Source organism: Anomaloglossus baeobatrachus, chromosome 3 (genome assembly GCF_048569485.1).
Source record: "Anomaloglossus baeobatrachus isolate aAnoBae1 chromosome 3, aAnoBae1.hap1, whole genome shotgun sequence".
Classification (NCBI taxonomy): domain Eukaryota; kingdom Metazoa; phylum Chordata; class Amphibia; order Anura; family Aromobatidae; genus Anomaloglossus; species Anomaloglossus baeobatrachus.
In genome coordinates, this window is record NC_134355.1 from 441,635,417 (window position 1) to 441,653,031 (window position 17,615).

At 45.8% G+C, this 17,615-nt stretch overlaps 1 protein-coding gene across 2 annotated transcripts in view; it reads left to right on the forward strand.

Moving 5' to 3' along the window:
- The first annotated feature begins 1,929 nt into the window (after positions 1-1,929).
- Positions 1,930-17,615, forward strand: part of LOC142295403 (receptor-transporting protein 4-like) — a 34,990-nt gene continuing 19,304 nt past the window's right edge. Inside the window, exons 1-3 of one of the 2 annotated variants that reach the window (XM_075338507.1) lie at positions 1,930-1,971; positions 2,422-2,568; positions 7,731-7,903. In XM_075338507.1, the coding sequence (XP_075194622.1) occupies positions 7,764-7,903 (140 nt within the window). In that variant the 5' untranslated portion in view covers positions 1,930-1,971; positions 2,422-2,568; positions 7,731-7,763. Of the gene's footprint in view, positions 1,972-2,193; positions 2,569-7,730; positions 7,904-17,615 lie in introns of those variants that run through there. The other variant, XM_075338506.1, reaches the window with a different exon arrangement.

Below are 17,615 nucleotides of genomic sequence, written 5' to 3' on the forward strand. Positions count from 1 at the left end.
TTCGGATACCACCCAGAGGGAAGTGGAAGTGGGGCTTGTGGATTACCTGCTCAAACCAGTTATTTTGGAGTATGACCTAGGACAAGGACTATCCAGCCAGTTTGTACCAGCCATCACCCACTTCCAAGCCAAGCAGGACCCTGATGTGGGTCTTTCTAACATCTTTTCCAAGGATAATTCACATTCCCATTCTCCATCATTACCCTCTGAGCCAACAACCGTGAGAAAGCCTAACCAGACTGTGGCTATTGACTGGGGGAAGATTGATAGTAAGAAATGTATGAAGGCCCAACTCATGGACCCCACCTTAGTGCTTGTCCACAATATGGCTGCTCAACCTGGGGGAGGTAATCAGGGGGAGGTGTATAGATGCGAGCCTCTGCTGCTGACCCCACCATTAAAAAGGACAATGCCGTCAAGAGGAGAAGGATGATCGGAAGCCTATCATATCTAGCTAATATTAAGAAGGGGTAGGAATGTGACGACATGGACACTCAGAGCCTGCATGGGTTAACTTTCTTAAAATTCAGCCAGACATGAAGACAGTTTGTTTATAGATGGGGGATAATCCCTCATTGTTCTACAAGACTCTTGGGAGTTTAGTATTGAAGTTTTTGTTGACTCATGTAATTGTTTTGGCCACTAAAGGCCAGACACCCAGATAACTCAATTATGCGAACTTCCCATTGTATTACTAAGTGAATTGCTAGATATGATGTAACTTTCCTGTCTCACCCTTGTCTCTGGATATTTGAATATAGTTTGAAATTCATACAATAAAGGTACCGTCACACTAAGCAACGCTCCAGCGATCCCACCAGCGACCTGACCTGGCAGGGATCGCTGGAGCATTGCTACATGGGTTTCTGGTGAGCTGTCAAACAGGCAGATCTCACCAGCGACCAGTGAGGAGCCCCCAGCCAGCAGCGACGCGTGGAAGCGATGCTGCGCTTGGTAACTAAGGTAAATATTGGGTAACCAAGCGCTTGGTTACCTGATATTTACCTTGGTTACCAGCGCGCGCCGCTCAGCCCTGGCTCCCTGCACTCGTAGCCAGAGTACACATTGGGTTAATAAGCAAACCGCTTTGCTTATTTACCCGATGTGTACTATGGCTACGCGTGCAGGGAGCAGGGAGCCAGCACTGGCAGACTGAGAGTGGCGGACGCTAGTAACCAAGGTAAATATCGGGTAACCAAGCAAAGGGCTTCTTGGTTACCCGATATTTACCTTGGTTACCAGCGTCTGCAGAAGCCGGCTCCCTGCTCCCTGCACATACAGTTGTTGCTCTCTCGCTGTCACACACAGCGATGTGTGCTTCATAGCGGGAGAGCAACAACTAAAAAATGGTCCAGGACATTCAGCAACAACCGGCGATCTCACAGCAGGGGCCAGGTCGTTGTTGGATTTCACACACAGCAACATCGCTAGCAAGATCGCTGTTGCGTCACAAAAAACGTGACTCAGCAGCGATGTTGCTAGCGATGTTGCTAAGTGAGACGTGGCCTTAAGAGAAGCAACCTTGTACAACCAATCTAATAAGGGCACAGTATATCCTAATGGAAGGCTTTGGCTATAAAATGGGACTTCTTGGAGTTACCACCAGGGTTGATGGATGTTGCATGATCCAGTCTAAGCTCTTAGGAGCTGGCTAGGGCATCAGAACCAAGATGCCCTGTGGACTCGGTCTAGGGACTTTGGCTCCGACTAGAGGATCACTTGGCTACATGGCTTCAATCTAGGGACTCCGATTCCGATTGGAGACCATAAGTGCAGTCTAGGGATTCGACTCTGGCTGCCAGGATTATATCATCATACCAGAGACTACTTAAGGAAGAAACCCAGGTTGGGACAATTTGGTCTCCTGGCTACAGACTTTGCTGTGCTCGGTAAGCTTCCTACGCTTGCCACTATTCTTTTCTCAGAGTAGCTGGCCATGGAAACCCCGATGCATGATCAATCTAATCCCTGGTGAGCCAGCGGAAGGGTGAGACTCTGTTGCCTGTTACATTTGTGTGTTTTGCTGGTTATGTGTTATGTGCCGTTAATTGTTTGGGGATCCAATAAAGTCTTAATATTGTGATTCCCTCACCCTGTGTTGTCTGAGTAGTGTTCCGCCCACGGTTAAGGAGGTCGGGCGTTCAGTTGGGATGAGCCCTGGGCCTCGCTGTCTTTCTAAAGTTGGCTGGGCCAGCAGACGAGAGCACCCACTGACCCCCATGTCTCCACAACTACAATTATTTATTCTTACTTGCCAATGAATTGGTGATTGTAGTTGACACATATAGTGCCTGCACCTTCTCTTTCCTTGAAAGATATGTAAAAGAAAATAAGCATTTTTTTATATTGATTACAAATGAAGACGTAGTCTTTTTTTTTTCCATCATTCCTTTCTGGTTAAACATCACTGCAATTCCTCAGAAGAACTGAAACCTGAGTAGTTTCGTTTCTGAGAAAAATGTATCCCTGAGGAGGAGGAGGCGGCACTGCATATTTAAAGCCAAAAGATTTCCATTCTTCCATGCAAAAGAGGAAAGAAAGAAAGCTCCGATATTTACAGCAAAACAGGTAAAATATTATAGTTTACTACAATAAGGTTTGCACTTGTATCATGCTTTTCTATTTAAGTTCCTGTGGATTTTAAACCCTTTACAAGGGTCCTCTTTAAATACAAAACAATATTTATAGACGTGAGAACAATATTTCCAATATAGTAATCTGGGATCTACTGTGTTAATATTGAAAATGTGTTTACTGTATAAAAATACGTATATATACCAATATACCACCAACAATAATAGTTACCGTATATTATTTACATAAGAAATTAGGGGAAAAATATGGATATATATGTGGACCATGTACTTGATCAAGCACCATATAATAGATAACCATAAAAAGAAAAAAGTACACTCGAGACCATAAATAGTAATAAAATAATTTTATTGAAAATTATTTAAAATAGTTTTTGAATTTATTAAAATGTAAAATATCAATATAATAATAATCGCAAAAACACATAATGGCTCAACACTAATGGATACAAAATTAAATATGATGTACTGTTTAAATAGTTTTCACTCAATTTGCCCAATAACAGTGTATGATCATAGCCTTGGAAGTACTTTGATATTGCTAGTTAATACTTAGCTTGAAAACCAAATTAAGACAAAAAAATGACATACCAATTTAATTAAAAAAAATAGTCCTAACCCACAGAAGAATTAAACTATATAACACGGTGTTTTCATTGATCTCATTGGAGAGGAAGAAGTGAAAACACTAAAACAATTTACAAGCGTTGTTTTTAGAAAACAGCAAGTCAGCTTATGTAGGCAGGAAAAAAATGCAAATGTGAATGAGGTTTTTTTTTTTTTTAAATCTCATTTATTTTTCTGCTATGCCTAAGTTTTTTTTCGTGTATAAAAAAACAAACAAACCCCAAAACAAATAAAAAAGAACAAAAATGGAAATGCTATGCAAATGTTAACAAGCCCCAATTGTCACGGTGTCATATTAGACTAATGTAGAGTGGCTTAAATTATTTCTCTGCTGCATGATAATTGTCATAGCATAGAGACAGTGGGGCTTCTGCAGAAATTGGGGATAGATATATAGGCAGATATAAAGGAGTTTATTGCTGAATACAGGCAGGTTAGGCTGCTACAGGACCTGTATAAGTAAATACCAATGTTTAACCACAGTAGTAATTGTGTGGAACCTAATCTTGAGAGTTACATTTTGATATAATTAATTTACTTTTTGATTTCTCAGAGTAAAGGCCGCTTTACACACAACGATATCGCTAGCAATCTCATTAGCGATGTGACACGCCCAGATCGTTGCTACGATTTGCCGAGATCGCTCATAGGTCGTTTTGTAGCTGTCACACGTACCCATCTCACAAATGACGCTACATCATTCAGCGATATATTTTACTGACCAAGGCGGTCATGTGGACACCGTCACACAGCATTCCTCCCAACGATTACGGCAACGACAGAGGCGTATAATTGTCTATAGCATACACCCTTGCGTGACACCAATCAGAGCGGAGGAGGCATGAAGCATTGCTCGTAACGACACGCCCGCGTCGCTGATGACGGACGCACTAACGATGTTGTTCGTCGTTGGCAGGGTGTCAAACGTAGTAATATGTCTGCTGCGTTCGAAATGACGAACAATATTTTGAAAATGAACGTGTCAACGATCAACGATTTTCGCTATTTTTACGATTGTTCGGAGTCGCTCGTAGGTGTCACAACGACGTCGCTAACGACGATGGAAGTGCGAGTGCGTCACGAAAACCGTGACCCCGACAACATATCGTCAGATAAATCGTTGCGTGTAACAGGGCCTTTAGGCTCTATTCACACTTCTGTGTGTCATATGTCTGTGGTTTTTAATGGTTAGAACACAAACCAATTAGGGAATGTACCCACGTACAGACATGCTGTGCTGGACACTTCTGCGGAGCCGTGAGTGTTGTCCGCAGGAGACAGCAGCATCCGTGCCAATGATTAGGGTTCAGGCCGCTGCGGACTTTCTCTTTGTTCTCCCTGCGGAGAACACTCGTGGCTCCGAAGCATAAATTGACATGCTGTAGCTTGGGAAGCCGCTCCGCATGTCAATTTACGCTGCGGGAAAAACAAGCATGGTGTGCATGGGATTTCTAGAAACCTCATCCACTGTGCTTGTACTGTAATGCAGCGTTTTGGATGCAGCGAAAACACGCTGCCTCCAAAACACTGTGAACCATGATCGTGTGCACTCACGCTTAAAGTTCATGTCCATGTTATCATGTCAGTTTGTTTTTGGATGGGAAGAGGAGAACAGATTGACAAGTAAAAAAATAAATAAAACAAAATATTGTAAATGTCCAATTTTTTAAATCAATTTGCAGATCAATGTTACACATTCGAGTCAATGGTTCTGAGAAAATAATGCACACAGTACCATTTTTAATGTCTTATAGGAAAGATAAGCTTTTCCATTTTTTTTTAATACTATGAACATGGATGCCAAATGGATGGTAAAAACATACATACAGCCCAAAAATGTATGAAAAGATCAATTAAAAACAAACAGACTTCTGAATAAATGTCTTTGAACTACACCTTTTTCCTCTGTGTCCACACTTTACCAGGGACATGCTGGAAGGGGCCTTGCTGCTGGGCACAGATCATGAGCTTCATCAGCCACTTTCTCCATTATTATTAAAGTAGACACAGGGAGTGTAAGGGAATTTCAAGGGAATTTCTCCCGTGTGGAAAATAATGAAAATGTGGAGCTGCCCGAGCCTGCAACTGTCTCTGAAGTCAAAGACAATAGGGCAGCTATTAAAACATTTTTTTAAGTATTTTTTAAGCCAATTTTAAAGGGACCCTGTCACCAGATTTGTCCGCTATAAGCTGTGGCCACCACCAGTAAGCTCTTATCTATATTATTCTTGAATGCCGCATATAAGTGCCCAGACCAATCTTTATTACATAAAAAAAAGCTTTTATTATACTCACTTTCAGGGTGGTCGGGTTTGATGGCCGTCGTTGATCTCGGTCCGGTGCCTCCTATCTTCTTGAGATCGCTGTTCTCTTTCCCTGCACTGTGTGGATGACGCGTCCTATGAAATACACACAGAGTCCTCCGTTGCGCTCCTACATGCACGCACTTCTTTCTGCCCTGCTGAGCGCATATCAAAATATTCTAGTGCACATGTGCTGGCATTCTTTCATCTTTTCCCACGTCTGCACATTACAGTACTTTGCTCTGCCCACAGCAGGGCAGGAGAGGTTTGGATGTGCACAGGAGCTCAATGAAGGACTCTGTGTTGATGTCGTAGGACGCGTCATTCACACAGAGCAGGGAAGGAGGACAGTGATCACAAGAAGATAGGAAGCGCCTCACCAAGATCAGCAGCGCATATCAGACCAGCCTCCCCACAGGTACAGTGGGGAAAAAAGAGTATTTAGTCAGCCACCAATTGTCAGCCACCATGTGAGATCTTGCATGGAGCCCCAGATCGAGGGAGATTATCAGTGGTCTTGTATGTCTTTCATTTTCTTATTATTTCTTTCACAGTTGAATTCATTACACCAAGCTGCTTGGCTATTGCAGATTCAGTCTTTTCAGCCTGGTGCAGGGCTACAATTTTGTTTCTGATGTCCTTCGACAGCTTTTTGGTCTTCACCAAAGTGGAGTTTGGAGTGCGACTGTTTGAGATTGGGGACTGGTGTCATTTATACTGATAATAAGTTCAAAAAGGTGCCATTACTACAGGTAATGAGTGGAGGACAGAGGAGCCTCTTAAAGAAGTTACAGGTCTGTGAGAGCCAGAAATCTTGCAAGTTTTTAGTGACTAAATCCTTATTTTCCACCATAATTTGCAAAAAAAATCTTACCAAACCAGACAAGGTGATTTTCTGGATTTGTTTTCTCATTTTGTCTCTCATAGTTGTGGTCTACCTATGATGTCAATTACAGGCCTCTCTAATCTTTTTAAGTGGGAGAACTTTCACAATTGGTGGCTGACTAAATACTTTTTCCCAACTGTAAAGGCCCAGTCACACTAAACAACTTACCAGCGATCCCAACAATGATCCAACCTGATAGGGATCGCTGGTAAGTTGCTAGGAGGTTGCTGGTGAGATGTCACACTGCGACGCTCCAGCGATCCCACCAGCAACCTGACCTGTCAGGGATCGCTGGAGCATCGCTACACGGGTTGCTGGTGAGCTCACCAGCAACCAGTGACTAGCCCCCAGCCAGCAGCGCCACGTGGAAGATGCTGCGCTTGGTAACTAAGGTAAATATCGGGTAACCAACCCGATATTTACCTTGGTTACCAGCGCACGCAGCTACACGTGCAGAGAGCAGGGAGCAGCGCACACCGCTTAGCGCTGGCTCCCTGCTCTCCTAGTTACAGCACACATCGGGTTAATTACCCGATGTGCACTGCAGCTAAATGTGCACAGAGCAGGGAGCAACGCATAATGCTTAGCGCTGGCTCCCTGCTCTCCTAGTTACAGCACACATTGGGTTAATTACCCGATGTGTGCTGTAGCTACATGTGCAGAGAGCAGGGAGCCACACACACTGCTTAGTGCTGTCTCCCTGCTCTCCTAGCTACAGTGCACATGGGGTTAATTACCCGATGTGTACTGCAGCTACACGTGCAAGGAGCAGGAGCCGGCACTGACAGTGAGAGAGGAGGAGGCTGGTAACGAAGGTAAATATCGGGTAACCAAGGACAGGGCTTCTTGGTTACCCGATGTTTACCGTGGTTACCAGTGTCCGCAGAAGCCGGCTCCTGCTGCCTGCACATTTAGTTGATGTTCTGTCGCTGTCACACACAGCGATGTGCGCTTCACAGCGGGACAGCAACATCTAAAAAATGGCCCAGGACATTCAGCAACAACCAACGACCTCACAGCAGGGGCCAGGTTGTTGCTGGATGTCACACACAGCAACATCGCTAGCAACGTCACAAAAGTTGTTCGTTAGCAGCGATATTGCTAGCGATGTTGCTTAGTGTGACGGGGCCTTAAGTATAATACAAGCTGTTTTTTACTTTATACAGAGCTGCTTTGACACTTATATACAGTATTCTAGAATGCTGTATATAGAAGCTTACAGGTGGCTGCAGTTTATAGGGGACAAATCTGTTGACAGGTTGCCTTTAACAAAATTTTAATAATGTTATACAATATTACCAGGATTTTGTTTTATTACAGAAGGATAGAAAATCCTATTAAATTTCAGTGAGAATGAATATTACGACTTGGACAGAAGACTTTGCCAGTGAGATAGCTGATTCAAGAGTTCCTCATAGATGGAGTTTATTTGTGGACAAAAATCTTTTGAAAAAGAATGATGCTAAATACTTTTCACAGAAAACATTTGGAAAGTAAGTAAAGAACTTAAAGCTTTATAATATTGGAGCTATTTGGCTCAATGTTTTCTAAACCTTTGTAGCCATGAGTACATTGTGGACCAGCATTAACCTACAGAGCTTATGTTGCTCAAATTTAAACTGACCATTTACATAGGACAGTGTTCCCTGACACCAGTCTTCAAGAGACATCAACTGACTACTGCAATCTGTTTAACCAGTTATGGACAACCACAGTATAAGCTGATGTCGCGGGCGGGGAGGAGGGTGTCAGCACACCGCACTCACCCCTTCTGCTCGGGTCCGGCGGCTGCTGCCCAGTGGTGGCTCGAGCTGTGGGCCGGATCCCGGGGGCTTCTCGAGCGGCACTCCTCGCCCGTGAGTGAAAGGGGATTTGTTGGGTGTGGGGATGATTATTGTCCGTGACCCCACCCACGGTTGTGGTGATTTCACCACCGCTGCTCTATACGGGGCTCCCGGGGATGGTGATGTGGAGCAGCCAGGTGTTGTGTTGCCCCTCCGTGGGTAGGGGTTGGTGATCCCGGGGCCCGGTGATGGTGAGGGAGGTGCAGGGCCTGGTGGGCGCAGGGACGCGGGGGGGGCAGCGCTGTGCCTTGCGGCACTGTGGTACTCACTCAGCCTGAGACGTGACACAGTTTTTACGGTAAACCAAACGGCTGGATAGACGGTTCCACGGACGGCTGCACTTGCTCTCCCAGTAGGTGACGGTGATGTCCCTTTTCCTTGCACCTTGATGTACTTGTTGGTTGCGATGGGTCCCCACCGGTAACCCGCTCCCCGGCTTCAAGCTGGACCGGGGGAGCTCTACTCTTTGCCCGCAGGCGCTGGCCCTGGGGAAACTGGTGCCCTGGCGGTGGCGGTGTCTCCCCTGTAATGGTTGAGCTGTTGCCTTCAATCGGGACTTTGTTGTTGGGGGATCTGCGTCCCCGTCACTGACGGATTCGGCAAATTTGGCGACTCCTAGCCTTGCCGGGGTCCGAGAGGCCCCTGCCCTGGTGCTGACTGTCCTTCGGAACACTGCTCCAGACCGCCGGGCACACAGCCAACGGGGTCCTTCCAGGAACTTCCAAACGGTCCCCCTCCAGGCAGTCACCGCCGTTGCTGACCTTGCTGATCTGGCCCTACACAAAGCTGGACCCTTCAGGCTTTCCTTCCTTTTTGTCACCTCACTTGCTTTTCTCCTTTTCACTTTTCTACTTTCACTACTTTCACTTAGTTGTTTACTACTTCACTCCCCTAACTGTTCTTCACTCTAGCCCTGCCTGGGCTAATCTCTCTCTCTTAGCTCCTCACTCCTGCTCCTCCCTGAGCTATCTGCCTGGTTTTCCCGCCTCCAGAGCTGTGTCCTCCCTGGTGGGCGGAGCCAACCGCCTGGCCCACCCCCTGGTGTGAATCATCAGCCTCTGGAGGAAGGCAACAAGGATTTCTGGTTAGCTGTGGTGTTCCTAACTGGGATGTAGGGTGTGGTGGTGTGTGACCTGTGTCCCCTGGCTTGCCCAGGGCGACACACTGAAATAAGCAGTGTGGGACAGCTGAGCCTGGTCCATATGCAACTTCTGCTGGCTGTGTAATACAGCCAACTGTAAATGCAACAACTGTAGCTTGCAAAGGTGGCATCTAAATGTTCAGACAAGTGGTCTTTGTTCCCTATCGGCACCTCACCTTTTACTCCTAAACTATTTATATGAGCATGTAGCTCTTTCAAAGACAAGCCCAGCAAAACCTTTACTTTTAAAACCTGGTTAATAAGGTTACTTGGATTTTTATTTGATGCATTTTTTTACATGCGTTTTTTATCATTTTTTTAGCTGCAGTTTTTTTTCTATTTTTATGTCATGTTTATATTAAAATGGCTATGTTTTGGATACTTCTTGTTATTTGACTCTGATAAAACGTCACTCATACAGTGCGGGATTGCATGTGCTTTTATTGCAGAAATACACTAATGACATATGTGTTTGTCTACGGATATTCCTCATCTAATTAAAGACTATTAGGAAAATCCGCCAAATAATACTCATATTTATCACAAAAAAATATGACATGCGGATATTAAAGTTGCCACGCACGTCAGTTTATACAGCACAGTGGGCATGAGATTTCTATAAATCCCATACACACTGCTTGAACCGTAACACACTGGTTTTTGCTAACAAAAATGCAAAGCGGAAAAAAATATCAGGTTCTCATCATGGAAACTGATAACTAGAGTTGAGCGCGGTTCGTGGTTCGTGGTTCTCCCGTTCTAGGTTCGAGTGATTTTGGGGCATGTTCTAGATCGAACTAGAACTCGAGCTTTTTGCAAAAGCTCGATAGTTCTAGAAACGTTCGAGAACGGTTCTAGCAGCCAAAAAACAGCTAAATCGTAGCTTGGTTTCTGCTGTAATAGTGTAAGTCACTCTGTGAATCAAACTATTATCACATTTCAGTGTATAGTGTGCGTGAACAGCGCCTTCAGATCACTGCTGTTTCTATAATGGCGATCGCCATTTTTTTTTTTTTTTTTCTTGTCTTCCTTCCCTAAGCGCGCGCGTCTTGTGGGGCTGGCCAGCATGTCAGCCAATCACAGACACACACACACCTAAGTGGACTTTGAGGCAGAGAAGCAACGGCATGTGTGATAGGATCTGCATGTCACATGTCCCTGCATTATAAAACCGGACATTTTCTTCACGATCGCCATTATCTGCCTTCTGCGTCTTTGGTGTCAGACATCAGTGTCGCAGCTCCGTCCTCCTGAGTCCTATAGCCGATACAGCTGTATGCGCTGCATACACAGCGTTAGACAGCTTAGGGAGAGCACATTCTAGCAGTCCTTTTAAGGGCTCGTACCGGCAGGGTCAGAGAGCCATAAGTGACAGGTCCTGCAAACAGCAACAGCGTCTGTGTAGCCAAGGTCAGGGATTTCCTCCCTGCATTTCACCATTAGGAGGGAATAGAAAGGCAGGCTTCCATTCCTCTACCCAGAGCACCACAATCCTGCCACTGTACCCTCTTGTCCTCTGCACACTCCAACTCATTCTAACTAAGCCATTATACTAGCAAACACTCAGTGTACCTAGTGGCATCCTATCTGTGGCTATTGGACTTTGCTATAGTCCCACTAGTGCAAAGACATTTGCAGAGCACATCTGCCTGCATTGCACACTCCAAGTTTTTTAAACTAAGCCATTTTACTAGCAAACACTCAGTGTACCTAGTGGCATCCTATACGTGGCTATTGGACTTTGCTATAGTCCCACTAGTGCAAAGACATTAGCAGAGCACATCTGCCTGCATTGCACACTCCAAGTTTTTTAAACTCAGCCATTATACTAGCAAACACTCTGTACCTAGTGGCATCCTATACGTGGCTATTGGACTTTGCTATAGTCCCACTAGGGCCAAGACATTTGCAGAGCGCATCTGCCTGCGTTGCACACTCCAACAAATTATAACGAAGCCATTATACTAGCAAACACTCAGTGTACCTAGTGGCATCCTATACGTGGCTATTGGACTTTGCTATAGTCCCACTAGTGCAAAGACATTAGCAGAGCACATCTGCCTGCATTGCACACTCCAAGTTTTTTAAACTCAGCCATTATACTAGCAAACACACAGTGTACCTAGTGGCATCCTATACGTGGCTATTGGACTTTGCTATAGTCCCACTAGTGCCAAGACATTTGCAGAGCGCATCTGCCTGCGTTGCACACTCCAACTAATTATAACGAAGCCATTATACTAGCAAACACTCAGTGTACCTAGTGGCATCCTATACGTGGCTATTGGACTTTGCTATAGTCCCACTAGTGCCAAGACATTTGCAGAGCGCATCTGCCTGCGTTGCACACTCCAACTAATTATAACGAAGCCATTATACTAGCACACACTCAGTGTACCTAGTGGCATCCTATACGTGGCTATTGGACTTTGCTATAGTCCCACTAGTGCCAAGACATTTGCAGAGCGCATCTGCCTGCGTTGCACACTACAACAAATTATAACGAAGCCATTATACTAGCAAACACTCAGTGTACCTAGTGGCATCCTATACGTGGCTATTGGACTTTGCTATAGTCCCACTAGTGCCAAGACATTTGCAGAGCGCATCTGCCTGCGTTGCACACTCCAACTAATTATAACGAAGCCATTATACTAGCAAACACTCAGTGTACCTAGTGGCATCCTATACGTGGCTATTGGACTTTGCTATAGTCCCACTAGTGCCAAGACATTTGCAGAGCGCATCTGCCTGCGTTGCACACTCCAACTAATTATAACGAAGCCATTATACTAGCACACACTCAGTGTACCTAGTGGCATCCTATACGTGGCTATTGGACTTTGCTATAGTCCCACTAGTGCCAAGACATTTGCAGAGCGCATCTGCCTGCGTTGCACACTACAACAAATTATAACGAAGCCATTATACTAGCAAACACTCAGTGTACCTAGTGGCATCCTATACGTGGCTATTGGACTTTGCTATAGTCCCACTAGTGCCAAGACATTTGCAGAGCGCATCTGCCTGCGTTGCACACTCCAACTAATTATAACGAAGCCATTATACTAGCACACACTCAGTGTACCTAGTGGCATCCTATACGTGGCTATTGGACTTTGCTATAGTCCCTCTAGTGCCAAGACATTTGCAGAGCGCATCTGCCTGCGTTGCACACTCCAACTAATTATAACGAAGCCATTATACTAGCACACACTCAGTGTACCTAGTGGCATCCTATACGTGGCTATTGGACTTTGCTATAGTCCCTCTAGTGCCAAGACATTTGCAGAGCGCATCTGCCTGCGTTGCACACTCCAACTAATTATAACGAAGCCATTATACTAGCACACACTCAGTGTACCTAGTGGCATCCTATACGTGGCTATTGGACTTTGCTATAGTCCCTCTAGTGCCAAGACATTTGCAGAGCGCATCTGCCTGCGTTGCACACTCCAACTAATTATAACGAAGCCATTATACTAGCAAACACTCAGTGTACCTAGTGGCATCCTATACGTGGCTATTGGACTTTGCTATAGTCCCTCTAGTGCCAAGACATTTGCAGAGCGCATCTGCCTGCGTTGCACACTCCAACTAATTATAACGAAGCCATTATACTAGCACACACTCAGTGTACCTAGTGGCATCCTATACGTGGCTATTGGACTTTGCTATAGTCCCTCTAGTGCCAAGACATTTGCAGAGCGCATCTGCCTGCGTTGCACACTCCAACTAATTATAACGAAGCCATTATACTAGCAAACACTCAGTGTACCTAGTGGCATCCTATACGTGGCTATTGGACTTTGCTATAGTCCCTCTAGTGCCAAGACATTTGCAGAGCGCATCTGCCTGCGTTGCACACTCCAACTAATTATAACGAAGCCATTATACTAGCAAACACTCAGTGTACCTAGTGGCATCCTATACGTGGCTATTGGACTTTGCTATAGTCCCACTAGTGCAAAGACATTAGCAGAGCACATCTGCCTGCATTGCACACTCCAAGTTTTTTAAACTCAGCCATTATACTAGCAAACACACAGTGTACCTAGTGGCATCCTATACGTGGCTATTGGACTTTGCTATAGTCCCACTAGTGCCAAGACATTTGCAGAGCGCATCTGCCTGCGTTGCACACTCCAACTAATTATAACGAAGCCATTATACTAGCACACACTCAGTGTACCTAGTGGCATCCTATACGTGGCTATTGGACTTTGCTATAGTCCCACTAGTGCCAAGACATTTGCAGAGCGCATCTGCCTGCGTTGCACACTACAACAAATTATAACGAAGCCATTATACTAGCAAACACTCAGTGTACCTAGTGGCATCCTATACGTGGCTATTGGACTTTGCTATAGTCCCACTAGTGCCAAGACATTTGCAGAGCGCATCTGCCTGCGTTGCACACTCCAACTAATTATAACGAAGCCATTATACTAGCACACACTCAGTGTACCTAGTGGCATCCTATACGTGGCTATTGGACTTTGCTATAGTCCCTCTAGTGCCAAGACATTTGCAGAGCGCATCTGCCTGCGTTGCACACTCCAACTAATTATAACGAAGCCATTATACTAGCACACACTCAGTGTACCTAGTGGCATCCTATACGTGGCTATTGGACTTTGCTATAGTCCCTCTAGTGCCAAGACATTTGCAGAGCGCATCTGCCTGCGTTGCACACTCCAACTAATTATAACGAAGCCATTATACTAGCACACACTCAGTGTACCTAGTGGCATCCTATACGTGGCTATTGGACTTTGCTATAGTCCCTCTAGTGCCAAGACATTTGCAGAGCGCATCTGCCTGCGTTGCACACTCCAACTAATTATAACGAAGCCATTATACTAGCAAACACTCAGTGTACCTAGTGGCATCCTATACGTGGCTATTGGACTTTGCTATAGTCCCTCTAGTGCCAAGACATTTGCAGAGCGCATCTGCCTGCGTTGCACACTCCAACTAATTATAACGAAGCCATTATACTAGCAAACACTCAGTGTACCTAGTGGCATCCTATACGTGGCTATTGGACTTTGCTATAGTCCCACTAGTGCAAAGACATTAGCAGAGCACATCTGCCTGCATTGCACACTCCAAGTTTTTTAAACTCAGCCATTATACTAGCAAACACACAGTGTACCTAGTGGCATCCTATACGTGGCTATTGGACTTTGCTATAGTCCCACTAGTGCCAAGACATTTGCAGAGCGCATCTGCCTGCGTTGCACACACCAACAAATTATAACGAAGCCATTATACTAGCACACACTCAGTGTACCTAGTGGCATCCTATACGTGGCTATTGGACTTTGCTATAGTCCCACTAGTGCCAAGACATTTGCAGAGCGCATCTGCCTGCGTTGCACACTACAACAAATTATAACGAAGCCATTATACTAGCAAACACTCAGTGTACCTAGTGGCATCCTATACGTGGCTATTGGACTTTGCTATAGTCCCACTAGTGCCAAGACATTTGCAGAGCGCATCTGCCTGCGTTGCACACTCCAACTAATTATAACGAAGCCATTATACTAGCAAACACTCAGTGTACCTAGTGGCATCCTATACGTGGCTATTGGACTTTGCTATAGTCCCACTAGTGCCAAGACATTTGCAGAGCGCATCTGCCTGCGTTGCACACTCCAACTAATTATAACGAAGCCATTATACTAGCAAACACTCAGTGTACCTAGTGGCATCCTATACGTGGCTATTGGACTTTGCTATAGTCCCACTAGTGCCAAGACATTTGCAGAGCGCATCTGCCTGCGTTGCACACTCCAACTAATTATAACGAAGCCATTATACTAGCACACACTCAGTGTACCTAGTGGCATCCTATACGTGGCTATTGGACTTTGCTATAGTCCCACTAGTGCCAAGACATTTGCAGAGCGCATCTGCCTGCGTTGCACACTACAACAAATTATAACGAAGCCATTATACTAGCAAACACTCAGTGTACCTAGTGGCATCCTATACGTGGCTATTGGACTTTGCTATAGTCCCACTAGTGCCAAGACATTTGCAGCACGTCTGCCTGCGTTGCACACTCCAACGAATTATAACTAAGTTACATTGTCAGGGATATTTATTCTTTATTATTCTGCTGTTAATAAAGCTAGACCACCACTGCAATCTTCACCACCTCTCAATTTTTACTACCACATTTTCAGTCCACAATCTTGTCGCAATCAACATGAGTGGCAAAATGACAGATGCTGGTGGAAAGGGGAAGAGGCGTGGTGGAAAAGGCAAAAAATGTTTTGTCAGTGGGGAAGGTGGCAAAGCTCCATTATCATCTGCTGAAGATAGACCATCTACTAGCAAAAGTAAGATGTCTACTACTTATTGTGGACAATCCGATGTGCTCCCTTTTTTACGGACACGAACAAGAGGAACAAAGGTAGATGATGGGCAAAAAAGGAAAATGCTTGAATGGATCTCAAGTGGTCCAACAAGTGCCCTCTCAGCCACTTCAAGTACCGCATCCAAAAAACACCATTCCTCTGAGTTGTCATCCCAATCACACTTGATTTCTCCCAGCTCTGAAGTCTCCATCAGCCCTGCACAGTATGGTGGAACTGAGATGGCTGAGTCTGCAGAGCTGTTCAGTCACACTATAGCCTGGGAATCAGAGGTCTGCTCCCAAGCTACAGTGAGTACAGAACAGGAAATGGTCTGCAGTGATGCCCAGAACCTTTGTGACTCAGATTCAGGCCGTGAGGACCAAGTTTCTGAGCATAATGTTGACCCTTTGTCACAAACTGTAACACCTGTGGTTATAGACAATGAGGAACATACTGATGAAGATGAGACGCAGATACCCGATTGGGATGACAACTTAAATATTCGGTCAGGGCAAGAAGAGGCTCGGTCTGAGGGGGAGGGGAGTGCAAACACAACAATTGATGATGACGTTCTAGATCCCACCTACTGTCAACCCCCAGTCAGGCACTCGAGGAGGTCAACAGAGGCGGTGGAGGAGGATGCAACCGACGACGAAGTTACCTTGCGCCTTCCTGGACAGAGTCGGAGCACTGGTAGCACGTCTACAACTGCATCCTCAGCCACCACTCTGCCTATGAGCATTATTCGGGGTGGATCAACAGGTCGCATGGCCTCTAAGCCTTGCCTAGCCTGGGCCTTTTTTCACATCGAAAAAGATCGCCCAACTCATGTGATATGTAACATTTGTCATGATTCTGTTAGTAGAGGTCAAAACCTCAGCAGTTTGACAACTTCTTCCATGAATCGTCACATGAATAAATATCATAAGTCCCGGTGGGAAGCTCACCGTGCTGCAATGCCGGCTAGCGGAGCGAACCATCCACCGCCCGCCCCTTCCAGTGCATCCGCGCGCTCTTCATCTTCTAGGACTGTGGGGACAGCTGTCACACCTGTTTTTCCACGCAAAACTTCCACCACTGTAACCGCAACAGGCAGTTTGCTTGTAAGGTCGTCAGTTGGTTTGGAAGGGGAAACAAGTGAGTGTGTACAGCTCTCTCAGACATCGATAGCACCAACGTTGGATGAAGGCAACATCATGTCTCCGCCTGCACTTTCCTCACAAACCTGCATTTTTCCAGGGACACCCTACTCAACACCGTCTACACACAGCAGCCAGATCTCAGTCCCTCAGATGTGGTCAAATAAAAGGCCACTTCCTCCGACCCATGACAAAGCTAAGAGGTTGACTCTATCCCTCTGTAAGCTGTTGGCTACCGAAATGCTGCCTTTCCGCCTAGTGGACACACAGGATTTTAGAGACCTTATGTCTGTCGCTGTGCCCCAGTACCAGATGCCTAGTCGCCACTACTTCTCTAAGAAAGGTGTGCCCGCGCTACACCAGCATGTCGCACACAACATCACCGCTTCCTTGAGAAACTCTGTGTGTGAACGGGTGCATTTCACCACCGATACTTGGACCAGTAAGCATGGACAGGGACGTTACATGTCGCTGACTGGGCACTGGGTAACTATGGTGATAGATGGTGAAGGGTCTGCTGCACAAGTCTTGCCGTCCCCACGACTTGTGTGTCAATCCTCTGTCTGTCCAAGTTCCGCCACAGCTTCTGCATCCTCCACCTCATCTGGGTCCTCCACCTCCGCCCCAAGCCTGCCTGGTCAGGCCACCAGCGTTCTCACTGCGCAGAAGGAATCACGCACGCCTCATTACTATGCTGGCAGCCGAGCGCA